The sequence below is a fragment of the Oncorhynchus masou genome, chromosome 15 (assembly GCF_036934945.1).
Source record: "Oncorhynchus masou masou isolate Uvic2021 chromosome 15, UVic_Omas_1.1, whole genome shotgun sequence".
Classification (NCBI taxonomy): Eukaryota; Metazoa; Chordata; class Actinopteri; order Salmoniformes; family Salmonidae; genus Oncorhynchus; species Oncorhynchus masou.
Window position 1 is genome coordinate 24061655 of NC_088226.1, and position 22815 is coordinate 24084469.

The 22815-nt window shown below is 41.6% G+C and overlaps 1 protein-coding gene across 2 annotated transcripts; it reads left to right on the top strand.

Annotated features, from left to right (window-relative positions):
• fus (FUS RNA binding protein) lies at window positions 1-21017 on the top strand. 2 transcript variants are annotated; one of them, XM_064988797.1, is made up of 15 exons: window positions 1-168; window positions 4199-4223; window positions 4542-4705; window positions 4933-5098; window positions 5272-5510; window positions 5632-5815; window positions 10401-10435; window positions 16375-16410; window positions 16693-16802; window positions 17171-17300; window positions 17588-17710; window positions 18528-18666; window positions 18862-18965; window positions 19247-19385; window positions 20641-21017. In XM_064988797.1, exons 1-15 carry the CDS (start codon window positions 156-158, stop codon window positions 20678-20680), a joined length of 1647 nt encoding a protein of 548 aa, XP_064844869.1. In that variant the 5' UTR covers window positions 1-155; the 3' UTR covers window positions 20681-21017. The 2 variants fall into 2 exon arrangements, with proteins under 2 accessions (XP_064844869.1, XP_064844871.1); XM_064988799.1 differs by having other exon boundaries at window positions 17588-17692.
• The last annotated feature ends 1798 nt before the right edge of the window (window positions 21018-22815 follow it).

Genomic DNA, 22815 nt, shown 5'->3' on the forward strand with positions numbered 1-22815 from the left:
ACATTTCCGAATAAACCTTGAACGCAGCATATGACTAGAGGCTGAGAGACAAATTATCTGCCTTTAGCAGCTCGTGTGACCTGCGGTCTTGAAGAATAGCACAACGTTAGCGAAATAAGCAACATCTCACAAGTTTGAAGGTTTTAAACGAAGAGATGGCGTCGAATGGTAAGAATACATTGGACAAAACGTTATATCTGAAGTGGCCATTAAAAATAAAACATTAGCAACGTCTGAAAAGGAGCTAGCTTGCAAGCTAACTATAACGTTATATAGTATACATGTATTTTAGCTAGATAGTCAATTAAACATTTACCATATTTGTAACTGTTGGCAACTGAACTTGTCAAGTCAAACAAACGTTAGCTAGCCAAAGCAAAGACGGCTAACGTTAGCTAGTTAGATTCGACAACCACCATTTTGTTTAGCTAGCTGCTAACGTTACAACAACCAAACTGAACCAAGCAAGGAGACCGGTTTGTGCTAGCAACTGACCTAGTTTTGTAGAGGTCATCTTATTAGCTTGGTCGTTTAGTTAACATATTCGAAATAGTCCGTGGAATAAGATTACTTTTAGGCAGGGGTGAAAGTAGATGTAATAGTTTCGGCACGGGACACCAAGTGCGCGCACGCAATTTCTTTCATCGAGATGTAATCATCGAATTGCAAGTAGAAGCCATATTCCATTTCATACAGTGCATTCGGAAAGTATTCAGACCCCTTGACATTTTCCACATTTTGTTACGCTACAGCCTTATTCAAAACTGAATTAAATAGTTTTTCCCCTTCAATCTACACGCGTTACCCCATAATGAAAGCAAAAACTGGTTTTTAGAAATGTTTATTTTTTATAATCACTAAACATTTACGTAAGTATTCAGACCCTTTACTCAGTACTTTGTTGAAGCATATTTGGCAGCCATTTACAGTCTTCTTGGGTATGACGCAGCAAGCTTGGCACACCTATTTGCGGAGTTTCTCCACAGATCCTCTCGAGCTCGAACAGATTGGACGGGGGGAAAAAAAAAAAAAAAATCGCTTACCTCCCTTTCCAAGACCCTTCTCCCCAGATTGCTCAATTTTGCCAGGCGCCAAACTCTAGGAAGGGTCTTGGTGGCTCCGAATTTCTTCCATTTAAAGGATGAAAGCCACTGTGTTCTTGGACCTTCGATGCTTCAGAAATGTTTTGGGTACCCTTCCCCAGATCTATTTCTTGGGCTCTACGGACAATTCCTTTGACTTCATGGCTTGGTTTTTGCTCTGACATGCACTGTCAACTGTGGGACTTTATATAGACAGGTGTTTGCCTTTCCAAAATCATGTCCAATCAATTAATTTATCACAGGTGGACTCCAATTAAGTTGTAGAAACATCTCAAGGAATACCTAGGATAGGATAAGTAATCCTTCTCACCCCCCCCCTTAATGATTTAGATGCACTATTGTAAAGTGCATGTTCCACTGGATGTCAGAAGGTGAATTCACCAATTTGTAAGTCGCTCTGGATAAGAGCGTCTGCTAAATGACTTAAATGTAAATGTAAATTATCAATCTAAACAGGATGCATCTGAGCTCAATTTTGTGTCTCATAGCAAAGGGTCTGAATACTTATGTAAATAAGATATTTCTGTTATTTTTAATACATTTGCCAAAATTTCTAAAACCAATTTTCACTATCAATATTGGGTATTGTGTTTAGATTAATGAGGATTCTTTAAAAAAAAAACAATTTTAGAATAAGCCTGTAACGTAACAAAATGTGGAAAGGGGAAGGGGTCAGAATACTTTCCAAATGCACTGTATATAATGTCTGTATGCCTCGTTGCCTAGCCGTAGTAAATATTTTTCATGTCACTTTTAACATATGTGGCGCAAAGATATTTTTCACCATAAACATGGACCCTTATAATAAAGCGTTCCATGCATCCTCGCGTTTGAAGACTTATGTAAAACAGCCTACTATTACTAATGTGATGATTAGATTGGATAGTCATAATTTAAGCTGAAAAAATATAACTCAATCACTGATTGCAAAAAAGACTGTAAAATGCAGTGCAGGCTTAGGCTATAGGCCAGTAGCCTAGTATCTTATTGGCACCAGCGGAGAACATCGGTCATATCCCTGGTGAGTGCATTTTCACTGTCTTTATCATTGGGTCATTGTCCAAAAACATATTGTATGCGTCTTCCCTTTTCGTATGCCAATTACATGGATCAGTCAACATTTTTATTGATCTTCGGTGGCCAAATCATGCTTTCTGGTGTAGTAGCCTATTTTTAATGATTATTGTACACAGGGATAAGTTACTTAGACAAAATCATTTTGGCAGTTTAATTCAATTGAATCTGGAGGAAAAAGAAACGCACACATGTTTAGGCGAGGTGCTGGCTAGCGGAGTAGAGAACACTTGAAAATGAGAGCCCACTCTAGAAGCTCAGATGCAATAATGTAATAACCTAATAACCAATGTTTCGACAGACAAGCTGTCTTCATCAGGGTATAATGACAAACACAATGGGTCACTAGTTTACATAGTGTCAAAGGACACACACAGGTGTCTGTAATCATGGCCAGACAGGAATGGAACATATAAAAAGCATAAATGGATAGCATACAATCATAGATTAAAAAAAATTGGCTACATAGACCTACAAACATTTACATGATTGCAGACACTTGTGTGTATCCTTTAGTTTTTTGGGGCGTGTTGTATTAATTGTGATAGGCTCACATTTTACCGGTACGGCGTATCCCCGCTATTTATTTTGCCGGGCTAGGTCATAGGAACATACAGAGAAGGAACTGCCAGATATGTCATAATAGCTTGGAAGAAATGCTGCGTTCAAAACTACTGGGAACTCTGAAAAATACAAGGTAAAATCATGACATCAGTGATCTTCAGGTCAGAACGTTGGAGCTCTAGAAAGAGGCCTGAGATTCCGGGTTGGATGACATTTGAAAAATCATTTTTTTTTTTTTAGAACTCACAATCACCAAAATAACAGCTAGACTTTTAGGGAGAATCAAAAATTCATAATAAATCATTCTGAATTCATTTTGTCATGGCATGGGGCACCCATTGATTTTGATATGCTTAAGTCACTCAGATGGCATAAACCATGGCAAAATGTTTCGAATTGCAGGAAACTCGCTTTAAAACTGCACTTTTTCTTTAAGCTCCATGGCAAGATCTGTAGAATTGCAGGAAATTGGATTTTAAAACTTCCAATTTTTCATTCACCCTTTTAAGCTATTAAAACAGTAACATTTTCACTGTGGCCAACAGGAAGGCCTCTAAAATTTCTGGTCTGTGACAGCACCATTGGCCACACCCATGGCCACGCCCCTGTCACACCCACCAGCTAATCCACATTTTGATCCAGAAAAAACCCTGGCTGCATATGAGATGCTGTGATTAGCCCTGACTCTGTCCACCTCATCCTCCTTTACCCTCGTCGGGCAATCAAAAGATGTCGCTTCATGCTTCCCACCACAATTGCAACACTTCACATTCTCCTCACTTCTACAACACATTAGATTATCTCCTCCACAACATGGACATCTCGGTTTTTACCCTCCTGCAGACACTTTCCACACGCCCAAAAGCTGTACAGTGATTACACTGCATCACTCTTGAGAGAAACGCTTTTACATGAGAATTCACATGTCCGAATCCAGAGGACATAAAACAATATAGAGGTTAGATCGATATCTATTTTGAGACATGACGTAGTATTTTTGTAATACGGTTTTTAAGATTTCTTACAAAAACATGCATATCTCTGAAATGTCAATTGATCACTGCATGTACGGCAAGCCTTTTATTTTCAAAGTCTTTTATATTTAATTCAGTTCGTGTCATGCAATATTTAGCTTTTTATGACCCGCAGAAGCAACTTTGCAGACGACCACCACATGTAAAATCCTCAAGTTACTGCGAGAGAAGCAGCCCTGCTCTGTCAATTATATATTAGGTTACGAAATCTAAATGTTTTCATATAATGTTAATGATCTGTTAGAGAGACCCCACTGAACTGTTTAGAACATGAGGAATCATATGTCTTGGTAAAATGTGTTTTTTTATAACATTTGAAGGAAATTTCATCACCAAAGCGTGTTTTCACCCACTAGGCAGAGTGGGTGGACACCCTACGATTAGGCTACCTCTACTGATTACATCCCTTTTCTTGTTCCTCAGATTACCCTCCGACTGCAGCCCAGGGGTGAGTCAAAATATGTGTATGGTATCCTCTCATTAGTGGTAGTTAACTTTATCCAGGATTGCTAAACCCAGAGCTAACTAAAGTTAAATGCATGGCTCTAGCAAAGCCCAGCCTACATTATTTTCTGCAAGCTTAATCAATTTACGAACACTACATCAATGGAAAGGTGTTTTCTGTATGTACGTGATGTCCTATATAGGTTGTTTCTCACTGAAACTACTTGTCACACCAATTTTGAAGTGACCCATTTCTTACTTTGAGATGAGATTTTATGTGCATGTCGCCACTCCGTATAATATCTGTGATTGCTACTTTCAGATATGGGTCCTATGGTGGTGGCCAGGCCAGCCTGATTGGCTACAGTCAGTCGTCCACCCAGCAGGGCTACGGCAGCAGTGGCGGCTACAACCAGAGCTCTGAGGGCAACTCCGCCTCCTGCGGCCAGGGAGGCTACGGGTCTAACTACGGCCAGTCGCAGTCAGGTACGTCACCAACTGCACCACAATAAATCTTCATTAAAACCAGCCGCTATAGGCGTTGTGTTCCTCATGTAGTCTGGTCTCTAAGCATTGTCTCCTGTCAAAGGAGCTATTTATTGACAGTTGTTTGTTTTGTTTTTTGCTTCCAAAATTGGTGCTTGGTAGCTTAAGTCTGCAGATGCATTTCCACCTCACCTCTCTCTCTCTCCCTTGCTGTGACCTTCCTTCAGGAGGATATGGTTCTCAGCCTCCATCCCAGGGCGGTCAGCCCTACAGCTCTGGGGGCTACAACAACAACAGTAGTAGTAGTCAGCCACCACAGAGCGGCTACAACCAGCAGTCGCCCTACTCTGGATATGGACAAGGGCAGTCTGCTGCTGCACAGTCTTCTACCAGGTGAGAGACTATGGAAGACTGTGTTTGTGAGTTCTGCATTGTGGGATGAGCATACAAAATGTGTTGATAAACATTGACATTTTGATGCATATGAATATCCTTAGTGTTCCTAAATGGGAAAGCAGCTGGGCTTAAAATAACATAGTTCCCTTTTTCTCCCTTTTCCACGGTAGCTATGGCAACAACTCCCAGCCCTCTAGCTTCGGGCAGCAGCAGTCGCAGAGTGGGGGCAGCTATGGGAGCCAGAGTGGAAGTGGCTACGGGGGCAGTGGCGTTGGACAGAGTGGGGCTTATGGGGGCAGCGGGGGTCAGCAGCAGCCCGGGGGGGCTCCCTACAGCCAGGCCCCCAGCTACAGCTCACCCCCTCCCCAGAGCTATGGCCAGCAGACCAAGTACAGTCAGGGGGGTGGAGGTAAGGATCCCCCTCTGATATTAGAGGTCCAGTTGACGTTCATTCAAATGCACCCGCCCTTCTATTTTTGAGCACCCACCTGGAATCTCAACCTCAATTTCCTCCATCTACTACTCCACAGGATACAGAGGCAACTCTCCACCAATGGGAGGAGGGGGTGGAGGAGGGTATGGTGGCTCGGACGGTGGCTACGGAGATAGTGGAGGGCGAGGCCGTGGAGAAAGGGGAGGCGGCTTTAGGGGTCGCGGGGATGGTGACCGAGGATTTGACCGAGGTGGCGGACAAAGAGGCACTGGCGGCATGGGGTAAGGACTCAATAGCTCCGCTCCTCCAGACACTCACACACACACACACACACACACTCACACACCCACTTCAGTATTGACTGAGACTTCTTGCATCGGTCCCCCATAACATTTATCTGGACTCACCACATAACAAAAGGACACACACACACACACACACACACTCAACTCTTGTATCGATGTTTGGATACATCTACACATCAGTCAGGTAAACACATGTGTAGTGTAGTTGATACTCAATCCAACGTGTCTGTGTTTGGGCTATTACAAGATAGGGAAGGGCATGGTTATTTGAATATCTGAACAGACATTAGTATTCCATTACTTGGGAGAGTATTAGGGCTGTCCCGACTAAAAACAAATCTTGGTCGATCAAAAGTCATCTGTCCTTTCGACCAACCAGTTTATAGTAGTCACAATAGTCACACCTTTATATGTTTTAATAAAATCAACTAAACGCATTGCGCTTATGGTTTGATGAAATAAGACAAATGCCTCAAGGGTGCAAAAGATCTAGATAACCAGAAGAGAGAAACTTAACCTGAACCAACCTTCTCCTGCTGGCTTTCAGATTCTGCCATTACGCTCCTGAAGTTGCCTGTAATAGGCTACATAAGGAGTCTGCAACCTTTCTCATGGGGGATGACAATTTCTGACCATTTCTACCGATATGCGTGACAGTTAGGGTTTTCATATGCACATTTTCATGAAACGATTTAATTTATAATAACGTCTTTGTGTCTCAAAATCATTGTCATATGGTTAATCAAAATTCTATACAAATCTAAATTAAATGATACAAACCTAAAAAGTAACTTCTTCTATTGTCAACTAGGTAAAAATAGCCTACATAAAGCCAACAAATAAAAACATTGCAGCCTGCAGGTAAATTTTTTTTTATAAAAAAACAATCCTATAAATCACATTGGCTACACATGGCCTGTCTGCAATGAACTTGAAACATTGTATCAACTATTAACTTGGGTCAGGCCTGAAGCCTGCCCTTGCGAATTTGCAACCTTGTATAAAATATTCTGGGGGCTCAGTTTCCCTCACCAGTGAGCTCGGGACAGACACAGCTGTCGGCTATTTGCGCAAGGGATAAGAAGCAGTTGTTGACTTGGGCAGGAACTCTACCGGAGCTGAGTATGGGCACCTCAAATTCTCTACTGTATGAGCTCCTGTTCCTCTTATAAAATATTACCTTAAAAGTATTGTGGAGCTCCTGCACCTAAATATAAACAGTACCAGCACCCAAAATGAATACTGGAACCTATTTCAGTCCAAGTCAAGCACTGATAAGAAGTAATCAGGTAGAACTATTTTATGACATTTCCACTGGATCAGAGCATGACTTTTTCCCAGTGGTTATCAAAAGGGAGAGAGCTGAAAAGATTTTTCAAATACTTTGAGGAATTATTGTCATTCTCAATGGATGTAAAAACAGACTTTGTTGCTGTTTGAGGTGAAGAAAACATTACTTTGGGAAGCTCCACAGGTCATTAGTGGTGGTGTGTTAAGCCAATCAGAAATACTATCACATCCCCAAATGGGCACATTTATATGCCTACATTTACTCGCAGGCCAGGTAGCCTATAGGACTACTTCTATGCATGAACGTCTGAACTCATCATTGACAGGAGCTCTCCAAACAAAGCCAATGACTAAATTGACTTGTGAATGGAATGAAATGACCAAAACTTGTTTCTCACAAGTGTAGCATAGGTTGTGCACACTGCAAACAATGTGTCCGTTCCAACTGGAATAACAGCCTAATATTGAATGCATTAACAGAAATGATAGGAATTAACATTAAATGTACTACTGATATATGTAATGGGGAATTGATATACACTAACAATCAAATGCAAACAATTCACGCAATGAAGTTATGAAACAATGAATGTTAACAAACTGGCATTAGAGAGCATATTCTGGAGAGAGAAGTGCATCTGGGCACATGGTCAATCTGACGTCTGCATTGGCCATGCAGAATTTACGGTGATACTGCCTCAGCAGGAGTCAAGGCATTCATACTTCTTGTGTTTCATGGAGCAGTGGAGAGCTGTTGTCAAGAAAGTGAGTTTGTGTTTTATACAGGATGTACCGCCTCCACCTACAATCACGTCAATGCGGAGTTCTACAGAGCCCTCCGCATTGTTACAAAATTTGGGAGGCGCATGGCGATGCGTTGAGGAGCTCGATTTGGCTTCTGCATTCCTCTGGAGGCTCCGCAATTGCGTCACACTCTCCATATGGAGCCTCCGACCGCATTTTAGGAACAATAATAAGTAGGCTTTTAGTCTAGGCCTCCAATGGATTAGTTCACTGAGATGGGCGCGCGTGTGAGTGTTACTGCTCGACTAAAACGATCTCGGTCGACCAACAGCCTAATGACTAATTGGGTTCATCCCTAGAGTGTGTGTATTATTTCTGTGATATTGCTACATAGCCTATAAGGATAGACTATTACATTCCACATTTATATAAAAAAAAAAAACAGTTTTTACAAGTGCACCCCATAAAAAAATTTTTTTTTAAAGACTCACTGTCAGTCTAAACACGTTTCATACATGTAGCTTGTTAACTGTCGGTCATTCAAGGCGCTGCTACAGTCAGAGGCTCCATGTGTAGCAAGTGATGTCAGAGATTTCTAATCAATGCAGAATGGAATTAAAATTAGAATTAAGTTGGCCAAATGAAGAGGAGGAGGAGGAGTAGGCTGCAATGATCAACCAATAGGTAGGCTGTTGTTTCACTCACACAGCGCGCTCGAGTCGCGCAAGCAAGTCTCCATTTGGAGTTTTTCTTTAAAACCTGTATTTCAACTATCCGTATATCCCCCCAAAATACTATCACCGGTCTGATTTGTACAGAAACAACTCAGTGGTGAAATGATTGTCTTGGTGACATTGTCGGTTACCTGGAAATCCAAGGGGGACAAGGAAAGATGTAATTGTCCAAGTGAACTGTAGGAAGCGCTTGTCAATTTGATCAATGAAAAATGGATGCACTGGTGTGCTAGTGCAACTATGATAATGGGAAAACTCTTAACTCAGTAGGGGTTGAATAGTTTGGAGTTGTATGTGCAAGGGACCCACGAGACATGAGAAAGTAACAGTGTTCAGGCTGGTTATAGGGGTTCTTTACAAAGGAAGGAGTTTTTGAATGTGATAAAGACATCGGTCTTAGGTTCTCCCAATTATTTGGTTATTAAATCATTTACTTCAGTCCCCATGTTCTTCTCGCTGCCTGTTATCTATGGAACCTGAACTGAGGGTCATACTAGCGTGGTGCACGTTCACACTGACAAAACTGCCCATGCTCAAACCAAGCAAACGCAATCCATGGCTACAGGGAAATGCTGTGTAAAGTGCACATTTGTGTTTGTGGTTGCTTGTGTGCAAATACAGCATCACCAAAGCCGCTGTGATGAAGTAAGACGAATCCTACTAGCATTAACTACCCAGCTGTGCAACTGACTCCTAGTAACAGTTGTGTGGTTCTTTAAAAGTGGAACACTGCTAAACGTCATCCATCTTAACTCTAAACATGCTATGTTGCTGAAATGGTAGCAATAAGCAAGAGATGTAGTCATTAATCATGTTTCATCAAGAGTTATCTTCTGCTTACATTGGCAGCCATGTGACGATTTATTTATCTTAGTGAACTATCTGAAGGGTCTCACTGGCAAACCTTTGTGCACACTGACACTGTCCACACACAAACACACCACATGATCTTGCCATCCTCTCACTCCACCCTCCTCTTCACCTTTTTATAACGCCACTTTCCCACCCACCCTTTACTGTGTGATATGATGCTTTAATAAATCTCTGAATCTCCTCCTAGGCTCTCACCTCTCCATGGTGGGCTTCTGTTTTTCATTTTGTTTTTTTCTCTTGAGGAAAGGGGGAATGGTAGAAAGAAGGAAGGACAGGCAGGAGAAATTCACTGAGAGGACTATAGGCAGGGGTTAAAGAATAAGAGCTGCAAGTAGCCTGACGCACTGGCTGATCAGTTAGAATGGATGTCAAAGACCTACCTAGGAAGTGTGCTCTTAAGACAATGTCAAAGTCTCCAGACGGTCACCTATATAGAAAATATTAAGGAAGGTTTCATGAAACTCCTTTTTGTAGGTGCTTAATTTATGTTTACTTGGATTCCGCAGCTGTTCTTGCAGTGTTATAAAACAGTGTACAACACGACACAGCAGTTCCAGGAAACAAGAACATTTGGTCTGAGTTGGTTTCAAAGATCAATGCAAAAGGAGTGTTAAATGATCTCTTGTACAAAGCAAGGAGAAGTGACTGTGGACAATTTTGATCTTCGGATTAAAAACCCACTTGCAAACAAGATGCAAAGGTCTTCAAAACTGACCTCCGACTCCTCAGTTGTAGAGGAGAAGGGACAAATCCTAGGGTGGTTCCAAAGAAGAGATAGGGGGTGAACAAAGTAAGAGAGAAGTGAAAAGAGAGTTAAGGGGATGGGGTAAAAAAAAAAGGGGGTGGAAACCCCCCCCCTAGAGAGATTTGGCTTCGTCCACACCAGCCTTCAATGCGTCTCGCCTTTCTCTCCTCATCAGAATGGGCGATCGTGGAGGATTCAATAAGTTTGGTGGTAAGTGACAAAACTCTTTTAAATAAGAGATTTGGTGGGTTTAAAGAGTCAAGCTTAAAGGGAGGGGGAAAAACAAGATATACAAGATTTAGATTATTGGGCCCAAAAAGGAAACTGGCCCTGGACATTAGAACTATTTATTATGTGATGGTTTTTGAACATGGGAAGAGGAAATTGATGTCGGAAGAACAACCAATATGGGAAGTATTACACGAAGTTAGCTAACAAGGAAAGATTGGTCATGATTTTATCTTAGAAACAAATCTAATATTCAGGAGTTCTGGGTAGAATGGAAAGAAAGCATAGCATATTGAGGTGAAAAAGGGTCATGATAGAAAACCAAAGCGTAATTAGGATTTAAGGACTTTATTACTCATTAGATGGGTTGCTTTCAACAGATCTATTGGTCCTGTTTTGCTCAGTTGACACTAGGATTGTGTGGTTTGATTCCCGCTGGACTCACATCCATACAATAGACCTAAGCACGCGTGACTGTAAGGCTGGAGCTACATTGGGGCGGCAAGCATTCGGTGCTGGAGAGGCATACCCCGGAATTCTTGCAACCTTGCGCCTCTGGGTTTAGAAACTCTGTGGTTGTCTTTCTTCGTTTACTTGTTGCTTTTTCAGTTGTCGTAAATTCAAGTTATTAAATGGGCTACAAAGGAATTAGTTAAATGATTCTTAAAAAATATATATATCCTTTCCTATATGCAACCTCGGCGTACCCCTTTTCAGCGATGACTCTGCTCATCTTTTGTTATTTAGGGCTGATTGTTATATTTGTCATTACTGTGGGTGCTTGAACTTACGCACACTTGATGATTCCTTTCAAGTTTTGATTTTGCATCCAAATGAGCTGATTTTCATTGACTGTATTGCTCTCTGTGAGTGCATATATGTAGAACCTTACGTACTTGGGCAAATGACGCTGACGCCATGCTTTAATGTAGCTCCAGAATAAGTCACCTTGGATAAAAATCTGCTATTTCTATTATATCTTAGTTGTCTTGTTTTTGTCTTATGTAAAACATCTATAACACCTCAATATGCTATGTAGCACATGATGGATGTACTGCATGTTGTCACCTCAACAGGTAAGAAAAATCAGTGTGTATGTTCCATATCTGAAATTTCACTGTCGTGTTTGTTACTGCGTAGGGTAGTTTACACTGCACTCCAAAATCCTTAGCAGCAGAGGGAGCTGTACAGTAACTTCCATCCCTGTTGATTTGAAGTTACCTAGCTTTAATCTTCTGAATTTAAGTCACTGGGCTCTAAGATTATTTGAGTTGAGGCGGAAGGTCTTTCTAAGTGTCAAAGTTTTAATTTGCCTACCTGGGTGATTGAATCTGAACAATGGGTGTTGCCCCCCCCCCCCCCCCAAAAATAAAAAGGTCAAATAAGGTATTTCTTCTTGCTTGAGAAGATTTTGACAAAAGTGTTGTGTCCAGATAAATGGTCAGGGCTGTTACAGCCTCCACAACGGTGTCAAAAGTGTTGCAAAAACAAATTACCAAAAGTATCCTCACAATATTCTACAATATGTGTGATGACATCAAATTGCAGGGTGAACTCTAAGGAAAGCAACTGACGTAGGGTGTTTGGTTATGTTTCTCCCTTCTGTAATGCTATGCTCACTGTTGTTTTGTTGGTGTGAGGAATTTGGCTCTCTGCACCTTCGGATTTCTAAATACTGTCAAAGTATACTGCCTAGACAGTCCACTTAAAACCATGGGTGGAAGTACTGATGATGGTAAAGTCTTCAATGGTGGTATTGATTATGGTGCTGGTGTTTTTTTGTTTGTTACCATCTTGGACTTACATGCTGACTACACTGGCGCCATCGTGCTCACATGTTGAATATATCCATCCGCATCAGACACGATCATAACATGCAGGTTAAAATATCAAAACCAACTGTGAACCATCTATTAGTTTTGGGGCAAGTCGAAACATGCATTCATGGGCATTGGGTTATTTTATTTGACCTGCATATGGTCCTCTCTTTAGCTGGTACTTTTGTCGAGTTTTGACCCAAAGCCATACAAAAGTCTGTGTTTCTCTACTCCGGCAGTTAATTCACAGACAACAATGGAAACCTACTTAGTTTTTTGTTTATCTTTAATCTGTCCTCGTTTGTCTTCCAAGCATCCACGTGGGTTTGTATCTTCCTAATATCCAATAAGGGAGAAACTTGCACCACGTGAAGCGTCTTGAATAGAGTTCTATTTTAGCGCTTGGCTACGCAGACACTCGTTCACATGCGAATTGATTGAATAACATGTATGTGTACATTTATTTTGCACTGCTCACACACAGAATATAGCCAGTGTGGTTTGCATGTTAGTCATTCCTCCTTTGACTATGGAACTCAAAGGTCAAGCATAGACAGATTTAATGCATCTCCTGTCCCGTGTAATTTTACAGTATGTATCTAAAGACAATACGGAACCCTTACTCTAGTTCTGTAACGGCATTGATCAGAGGGAAGGGAACAGAATGGGAAATATGTATGAGGAAAAAAACGGTTTGCTCCCAGGTAGGTAGTGAAAGGTAGTGGACAAAACACTAAAGGATTCTTGTGGTGTTGCAAGGGTGCACTAATGACCCCTCTCATCTTGTAACTGTGGTCCACCAAAGAAATTAAGTGTTTGTTCAGCGTACAAATTGTTCTTGTACCAGAGACCTGTTTGTGGCAAACAGTGCTCCAGGGGAAAGTCCATTTTCTCAAACCTGTAAATTAAGTGTTGCCGCACGAATGGAAGGAAATAATGCCATGCAGTCATAGTATTGTCATGATGCTTGTGATATGTCAGAGGTGGGATCCATACACTATCAAATAGTAATGTTAAACTCTTGGTGAGGCCTTGTTTCCTGTTGAATGTCCTCCGTTGTTTGTGTTGATGTAGTTAAGCAGAATATTTGAAACGGCACTAAAGCATGATCCATTCTTGGCCCGCAACCCCAAAAATAGATATATTTATCACAGTCCACACTCGCCTTATTGTCAAGGTTCTCTCCACACGAGATGAAAACAGAACAATATCACACACAGTGAAATCAACAGAAAAGTCATATCTTGATCTCAGAAATGTTGTACAGTGAGCAAAGTGGGTTATCTTGGCCACAAAGGAAGAGTACAGCTTTTGAAAGTGGCCACGGTGCGGGTAAAACGATAGCAGCAACACAACCGCATGGTAAAAGAGTTGGATCTCTGAGTAAAGTATACTGAACAAAAATATAAACGCAACATGTAAAGTGTTGGTCCCGTGTTTTCATGAGCTTAAATAAAATATCCCCTACATTTTCCATAAGCACAAAGAGCTTATTTCTCTCATTTTGTGTTGCTATTTGTGACCTTTGCCAAGATAATCCACCCACCTGACCGGTGTGGCATATCAAAAAGCTGATTAAACACCATGATAATCACACAGGTGCACCTTGTGCGGGGCCAGTAAAAGGCCACAATGCCATAGCTGTCTCAAGTTGAGGGAGCATGCAATTGGCATGCTGATTGCAGGAATGTCCAGCAGAACTGTTGTACATCCAACCCGGCCTCACAACCGCAGACCACGTGTAACCACGCCAGACCAGGACATCCACACCTGGCTTCTTCACCTGTGAGATGGTCTGAGATCAGACACCTTGTCAGGGAAGCTGATCTGTATGCTCGTTGTCCTCACTTGACCTGACTGCAGTTCGGTGTCGTAACTGACTTCAGTGGGCAAATGCTCACCTTCAATGGTCACTGGCATACTGGAGTAGTGTGCTCTTCACGGATTAATCCTGGTTTCAACTGTACCGGGCAGATTCCAGACAGGGTGTATGGTGTCGTTTGATGATTTAAACGTTGAGTGCCCCATGGTGGGGTTATGGTATGGGCAGGCATAAACTATGGACAAAAAAACCACAATTGAATTTTATCGATGGCAATTTGAATGCCCAGATATATTGTGACGAGCTCTTGAAACCCATTGTTGTGCCATTCATCCGCTGCCATCACCTCATGTTTCAGCATGATAATGCACAGCCCCATGTCCCTAGGATCTGTACACAATTCCTAAAAGCTGTAAGTGTCCCAGTACCTCCATGGCTTGCATACATGTCACCCATTGAGCATGTTTGGGATGCGCTGGATCTATGTGTACCACAGTGTGTTCCCACCAATATCCAGCACCTTTGCATTGCCAGTGAAGAGGAGTGAGACAACATTCCACAGCCCACAATCAACAGCCTGATCAACTCTATGCGAAGGGGATGTGTCGTGCTGCATGAGGCAAATTGTCAAACCAGATACTAATTGGTTTTCTGATCCACTCCCCCTACTATTTTTTATATATATATATAAATGTACACTACATGACAAAGTATGGACACCTGCTCATCGAACATCTCATTCCAAAACGATGGGCATTAATATGGAATTGATCCCCTTTACTGTTAAACAGCCTCCTCTTCTGGGAAGGCTTTCCACTAGATGTTTGAACATTGCTGCACAAACTTTCTTCCATTCAATCACAAGCAGTAGTGAGGTAGGGCACTGATGTTGGGTGATTTTGGGCCTGGCTCGCAGTTGGCATTCCAATTCATTCCAAAGTTGTTCGATGGGGTTGAGGTCAGGGTTCTGTGCAGGCCAGTCAAGTTCTTCCACACCAATCTCAACGAAACATTTCTGTATGGACCTCGCTCTGTGCACAGGGGCATTGTCATGCTGAAACAGGAAAGGGCCTTCCCCAAACAGTTTACACCATTCCAGCCGACGCTTGGCATTGCGCATGGTGATCTTAGGCTTGTGTGTGGCTGCTTGGCCATGGAAACCCATTTCTAACTAAGTTTTTGTGCTGACATTGCTTCCAGAGGCAATTGCAACCGAGGACATACTTTTTTTAATGCGCTTCAGCACTCAATGGTCCCGTTCTGTGAGCTTGTGTGGCCTACCACTCCGCGGCTGAGATGTTGCTCCTAGATGTTTTCACGTCACATCAACAGCACTTACAGTTGACCAGGGCAGAAATTAAGCGGGTGTTGTATCAAGAAGCAGTGCGGCTGGGTTGTGTTTCGGAGGACGCACAGCTCTCGACCTTCACCTCTCCTGAGTCCGTACGGGAGTTGCAGTGATGGGACAGGACTGTAACTATTCATTTGTTACCACAAAATTGGGGAGAAAAAGGGGTCATAAAAAAAAAACATCAATATCGAGACAGGAGTGGCATTTGTCATGTAAAATCCATAGATTAGGGCCAGATTAATTAATTTAAACTGACTGATTTCCTTATGAACTGTAACTCAGTAAAAACTTTGAAATTGTAGCATGTTGTGTTTTATATTTTTGTTCAGTCTATGTCAGATCAAAGGGTGGGTCTGGTTTTATGTGCAAACTTAGAAATAACATGTAAACTTGAGACAAATGGTGACAAACTGAAGGAATGTGAACATCCCCAGGCAAACAATCTGTGGCGGTTCCTTGTTCATATCGTCCACTGGGTTCAAAGATCTCTTCAGCCCCTTGTGTTAAATGCATTCATTCCTAGTAATGCTGGTTGGTACATGTGGAATGGATGTATTATCAATAAAAACGGGTGATTTAAAAGTGGAATGAAAGGTTTATTTGATAAAGGTGAGAGAAAAAAACTGTCCAATTGTTTCTGGTTATAACTCTTCTGATGAAGTGATAGGAAGGTGGGTCATTATTTCACTTCAATAGTGTCTCAAATCTGGAGTCTGGTCTATGGCAAGCATACACTGTACACTACACAAAAGGCATGTAGAACAGTATACCAGTAGGTGTGTGAGTGGTTTTGTAGGGATGAGAGAATCAAAAGAATGCATAGTTGTGAATGTGCAGAAGTTGTGGGACTGTAGAATAGTAGTATATGTGGTACTTTTGTAAGTGTCCACTTACAAAAACAAACATAAATATGTCCTTTTTCTTCCTGAAGGACCGAGAGACCAGGGACCTGTTGGGCCAAGCTCCAGTAAGTACTGACAGTTGATAGTGCAACAATTAGAACTGATTATATTTCTTGCCATCATGTTAAGTTAATTAGTGTGTCACTATAATGTTCTGGAATATCTAGGTCAGCAGCAGTATGCATCTTGCTTTTCTGATCTGCTCCTACCTTTTTGTAAATTGTGTATATTAGTTATGTTAAGTATTTGTCTTTTCTGGGATATAGATCAGAACCACCTTACATAATGAATGAATGTAACTGTCACTTGTGTGTGAACCCTATGCTTGCCTGACCACCTCCCTACAGTGGAAGACCAGGATAACTCTGACAACAACACCATCTTCGTGCAAGGCATGGGAGATGGCTACACCGTTGATTCTGTGGCTGACTTCTTCAAGCAGATCGGCATCATCAAGGTACCACCCTGCCTACCTTTTTTATTTATTGATTGATTGAACTCCCTTATTAACACCTCCCCGCCATTGAATTATACCTGACACACCCATCACTGCCCTGACTTTGGTGCATGGGTGGCATCTTTTCCTGTGGCTTTGCTGTAGATTACTAACATGCTATGTTTTGAGTGGTAGGCCATTGTGTTTACCTATGCAGTGCCATCTAATGCATTTTCCTTCTGTATCTTAATGTAGCTTTTTTTTTCAATCCATCTCTCGTTTTCTACTCGTTCTCTCCCTCAATCCCCCTATCTCACTCTCGCTCCCCCTCTCCCACTTTCTCTCTGTCACACTCTCCATCCCTACCTCCCCTTTTCTCCATCTGTCAGATCAATAAGAAGACTGGTCTGCCCATGATCAACCTGTATACAGACCGAGAGACAGGGAAGCTGAAGGGCGAGGCCACCGTGTCCTTTGACGACCCCCCTTCTGCCAAAGCTGCCATCGACTGGTTTGATGGTGAGGGAATTACCTGTGGAGAAACTGCTCTTTACATTGTTTTAGGGGGGCGGGGAATAAAATATTTTACTGAAACTTACAACATGAAATAGATAAGTGAAAAAAATAGCATGGTGGGTCACTGCATTTCTCCATTTTAATCATTTTCTGTACCTTTAAGTGTAGTCTCTGAGCATTTTGTTTTTCTTATAGGTTTGTTTATTGAAGAAAATGGGTACAATCAGTGATTTTCACTCGTTGCCCTTCATATTTGTGTTTTGTAAATTCTATTGTTTTCTCTGCTGCAGGGAAGGACTTCAAAGGGAACCCCATCAAGGTGTCCTTTGCGACCCGCAGGGCGGACTTCGGAGTAGGCCGGGGTGGGGCTGGCGGCATGAGAGGAGAACGAGGAGGTGAGGCAGAGTTTGGTGGTGAGTTGGTCATTATAGGGTCGGCTCAACTGGGTTAGTCAATTCCACTTCATATTAGTCCACGTAGGATATGAATTGAGGTTTTTTAATTATTTAATTTGAATTTCAGTTAATTTACTAAAATTATTGAATTGAAAGGGAACTGTTCCAGCAAAACTGCTTGCCCCTCCAATGAAAAGGGACCAAGTATCTGTATAATTTTGTATAGCCCATGGGAAGGAGGGCATGAATGAGAGCACAGTATGATTTAGCCATTATTCAAGACCATTGGACGTCCCCTTTAGCCTCGTGAGGGAAATGCTCAGACGTTCCTCAAATATTCTGTCTAAATGCAATTTTGGAAACATTTGGAACTTAACTTTCATATAAGAGATAAATACTTTTTTAAATTCAAAAGATACACTTACTGTATTCAGTTTAGGAAAGTTGTACCCGGCTGTATTTTGAGAAACGTGATCCAGCTATGAAATATGGAATGGTCCAATGGAAATGCGAGCGCAAGGTAAGAGGATGTGTCGTAGCTGAGGTGGTGTGTGAAAACTGCCGGGTGCAACTTTGCTTAACTGTACACAGTAAGTGTATCTTGTGATTTATTTCTTGCTTATATGAAAGTTTATTTTCAAAGGTTTCCAAAACCATATCGCTAGTGAGGATTAAGGATTCTAAATGTTAAAACCGAGCCTTCGGATTCTAGTTCGTTGACCAAGCTGTGGTCCGGACCTTCAGTTGACAAATCAAGGGCTGAGTATGCCCCCTTCGGGTTCCCGTGAGCTAAGTATGATTGTACCTCTTGTATATTCTAACCCTCTCTCTGTAGGGCCGATGGGTCGTGGCGGGTTCGGAGGTGGTAGAGGAGGTGGTGGTGGTGGTGGTGGTGGTGGTGGTCTCTCTGGCGACAACGGTGGCCGTGGCAATGGAGGACAGCAGAGAGCTGGAGACTGGAAGTGTTCCAACCCGTAAGTCAGGGCTGAGGTGTGTGTGGACTAGAAGTGTTCCGACCTGTAAGTCGGTGCTAAGGGGTGCGGGTGGGTGGACTGGAAGTGTTTTACAACCCATAAGTCGGGGATGAGGTGTGTGTATATTTTGGGGATGGGGGTGAGCTGCTAGTTATGATGGTGTGTGTCTGAGATTCTCTGTCTCTTTCCTTTCAGGGTGTGTGGGAACCTGAACTTTTCGTGGAGGAACGAGTGTAACCAGTGCAAGTCCTCCAAACCAGAGGGGACCGGAGGTGGCATGTCTCCTATGGATGGAGGCGGTAAGGCTGAAACCAACGTTCTGCACTGGCTTTCAGACTTTAGCCAAAGGTTTTAGTCTTTAGGGAGCAGTTTAATGGCTAAAGGAAGCCTGGTGTATAGAGAATTATTTGCTTATTTACTAATGGATGATGTGTAGACTGCCTTTTATACTAGGCCATGTTAGCTAGCCTAGTGGCCAAGGGCATAATTAAACTGGATGCCCGTCGTAGCTCTGTGTTTACTCGTTTTAATGACATTTCCCCCCTTTTTTTGTCTCTAACTCTGTATTTCTGTTTGTCAGGAGGTTTCGGTGGAGACCGAGGGGGTCGTGGGGGTTTTGACCGTGGGGGATTCCGAGGCCGAGGGGGTGACAGAGGTGGGTTCCGAGGCGGACGCGGAGGCGACAGGGGTGGATTCGGACCAGGCAAGATGGATGGAAGGTAAGAAGGTGCATGTGTCCCAACATTGTACATAGAAAATTGTCTTATTCATGTACACTATATATACAAAAGTATGTGGAAACACCTTCAAATTAGTGGATTCGGCTATTTCTGCCACACCCGTTGCTGACAGGTGTATAAAATCGAGCACACATCCATGCAATCTCCATAGACAAACACTGGCAGTAGAATGGCCTAACAGAATAGCTCAGTCACTTTCGATGTTGCACCGTCATATGATGCCTCCTTTCCATCAAGCCAGTTTGTCAAAGTTTTTGCGTCGCTAGAGCTGCCCCGGTCAACTGTAAGTGCTGTTATTGTGAAGTGGAAACGTCTAGGAGCAACAACGGCTCAGCCACTAAGTGGTTTGCATACAAACACCCTGGTCCACACATAAACAAATACCAGATTGAAACTCAAGTGCACATGCATCTGTTTTTTGACTTTTTAAAATGAATGATGTATACCATTGATTCTTGAAGAATATAGCTTAACTATATAAATTCCTCGTGACCTTATTTAAACTGTCGTACCCCATTAGAACCCAAAATATAAGCTTGTTTTACAATTTTTTTGTTTTACTGCATTGTTTTTACACATCTCACACGCCACATTTCAGAATACCCTACAATTGGACACACTAGTGCACGTGTCAAACTCTTTCCACGGAGGGCGGAGTGTCTATAGGTTTTCGCTCCTCTCTTACACTTGATTGATGAATAAAGGTAACTAATTAGTAAAGAACTCCCCTTAACTGGTTGTCTTGGTCTTAATTGAAAGGAAAAACCAAAAACCCGCAGACTAGGCCCTCCATGGAATGAGTTTGACAACCCTGCTCTGGTGTCTTTGGTAAATGACCTCTTCCAAGAAGAATGTATGTTTGTTTTATAGTTTTTGTGTTTGTTTCCCACCTTGATTGATGTAATTAACTCCTTATTGTGTCATTTGTATTGCTTGCTGCTTTGTAATGCAAAAGAGACCTTGGTCTCAATGGGACTTCTCCTGCTTAAATAAAGGTTAAATAAAGAAATAAAAACAATGTAATTGTAAACTAGCACGGTATAGCCACAAAACATGGTTAAAAATAGAATGTTGATATTATAGGTCAGTCCTTGTAGCCATAGTGTTGTCTGTGAATTTGAGTGATTACATTTCTCCAGCCCCATCTTTGATTTTTACCTAAACCGTGGTGGGGTGTCCCTTGGTTATTTTTTTAAACCCCTTTAACAATGTGACAAATGTGTTTCTGTTGTAGGGGTGAACACAGACAGGACCGCAGAGACAGGCCCTACTAGACCAACGCCTCTCCAAGCTGTGACTAGTTCTCCATCCTGTTCCTCCTTCTACACCTCTTCTACTTTCCTCTATGACCCCCCCCCCCCCACTCCCTCCCAAACCCTCCTTTTATACAGTGTTACAAGTTGTTACTTTGACCATGTTTCTTGACTGTTTTGACAGACCTGAGTATCCCATAAACACTCACACTCCCCATAATCCCCACTCCCTCCAAAGTTTGGTAAACTTGATTTTATTTGTTCTTGAAGAGCTCTTTACATTTGTTGTTGCTGTCTTTTGAGTTGTTTTTGAATCTTAAATGTCTTGTTTTTAAAATTAAAGTATTTAAAAATCAAATGTTTTGGATTTGAGTGGAGGTTCAGGCATCAAACAATACAACTTTTGGTTGTGAGTTGATACACAAGATCAATCAAACATTTCTGTGGTAATTCTGAATGTACCACCATCTCACTTGGGTTGACACTGCAGGGGGAAGAAGCTACCACTCACTTTGATGCTTTAATTGTCAACATTCACTGTGTCCCAAATTGCATCCTACTTCCTTTATAGTGCACTACCACTGTAGGCCTCTGGTCAAAAGTACTGCACTTGAAAGGGAATTTGCGACAGATATACCAGGGGTGGAGCCAGAGGCGTGTCCATGGTTGCATTGGACACCGCTGACATCTGACTGGCCACCCCAAAATGTAAATTACTACTGGCAGTTTGATGCTGATTAACATCTCATTTCACCTTTTGTTTAAAGAAGCATTTATTTTGACATTCGGCGGCACATTTTTCAAATCTAGGATGAGGAAGAGAATATTAACATTGGTTGGGAAATACAGAATAAGAAGAATAAGAACAACACACAGAAGAGGAAGAGAGAATATCTCAAGCTTTTTTGGGGATTGGCGAAAGCATATTTTAAGTTAATTAAGGTTTAGCAACAGGTTTAGATTTCCTGAACAACCTTTACAAAAGTTGAGTCGCTGTGTAAGTTAACATTAGACCTTTAGCCACATTAACATACAGTTAATCAGATAAGAGATTGGTTCCCAATTTAGTCTAACATGTTTACATCTGCTAGTAATGCAAACATGTGCGGTGTCGGAAGTTACAGTATACAAATGTTTAGCAAATGTGGGGTAACTAGTGTGGAAATATTGAATCAAATATTTCTCAGATACCGGAGTTTGTGAATTCAAATAGACTTTATTACAAAAAGTAACCAAGCCAAGCAATTCCACGGAACAACTATGTAGCCTCCTGCTACAGATACATTTACACATATCTATAGCCCTATTTAATTACGATCCCTACAGCAACTGCCGTAAGAATAACTACTGCCTGTAATCTGTCAAGTGTTCACCGGCTGTTAGAAATTGGGAACAATATCAATGAGTTGGAAGAATATCTGTTAGAGGAATTAAATTCCTATATGTTTAATAACTAATTCAATTAATACACTCAGCCCATTTCTAAGGATTTGTGATTAACTTATTTGCATAAAATGGGCGGAGACCAGTTTCAAAATCAAGCACTAGCGTTTATTCTCGAGAGTACCGAACATGATACAATTTACAACAGGTTATAAACTGAAAATTACGTCATTAGGTTTCAAACTGTCCCGTCCCTCCTCCACTCCGGTACAATGGCAGTATAGTTCTCAAGCCTTCCTATATCGACCCCCACGTTTAGATAATTTATGACCAGGCCAAAGCCTCCCTGTGTAGATAAGCATTCTAGCCAGTCTGACGATAAGTTCATTCGTTTCTACCAAGGAACAGACAGTCATTGTTCTAATTCTTGATTATAATTACACACATTATAGTCAGTACTAGGATTAAAAGAAAATTCATACATCTATACAGTAACATAATAGTATTCTGATTAGTCAGTCCTGATTGAAATGTATACATAATTAGTCATTTTGATAAAAAATACCTTAACATATCCACCCAATGATTAAATATTATACATCCAATCACACCCAGTTGTATTAAAATATTAAAAAGCATACATCTATTTTTATTAGAAATATTTCTTGTTATCAAAATACCTTCTAACATAAACCAATACTTGCATTCACCCTGACTGTTTTTAGGCCTACATCAGAATCATAACTCTTCTTATCAGGATTTTCGTTACAATC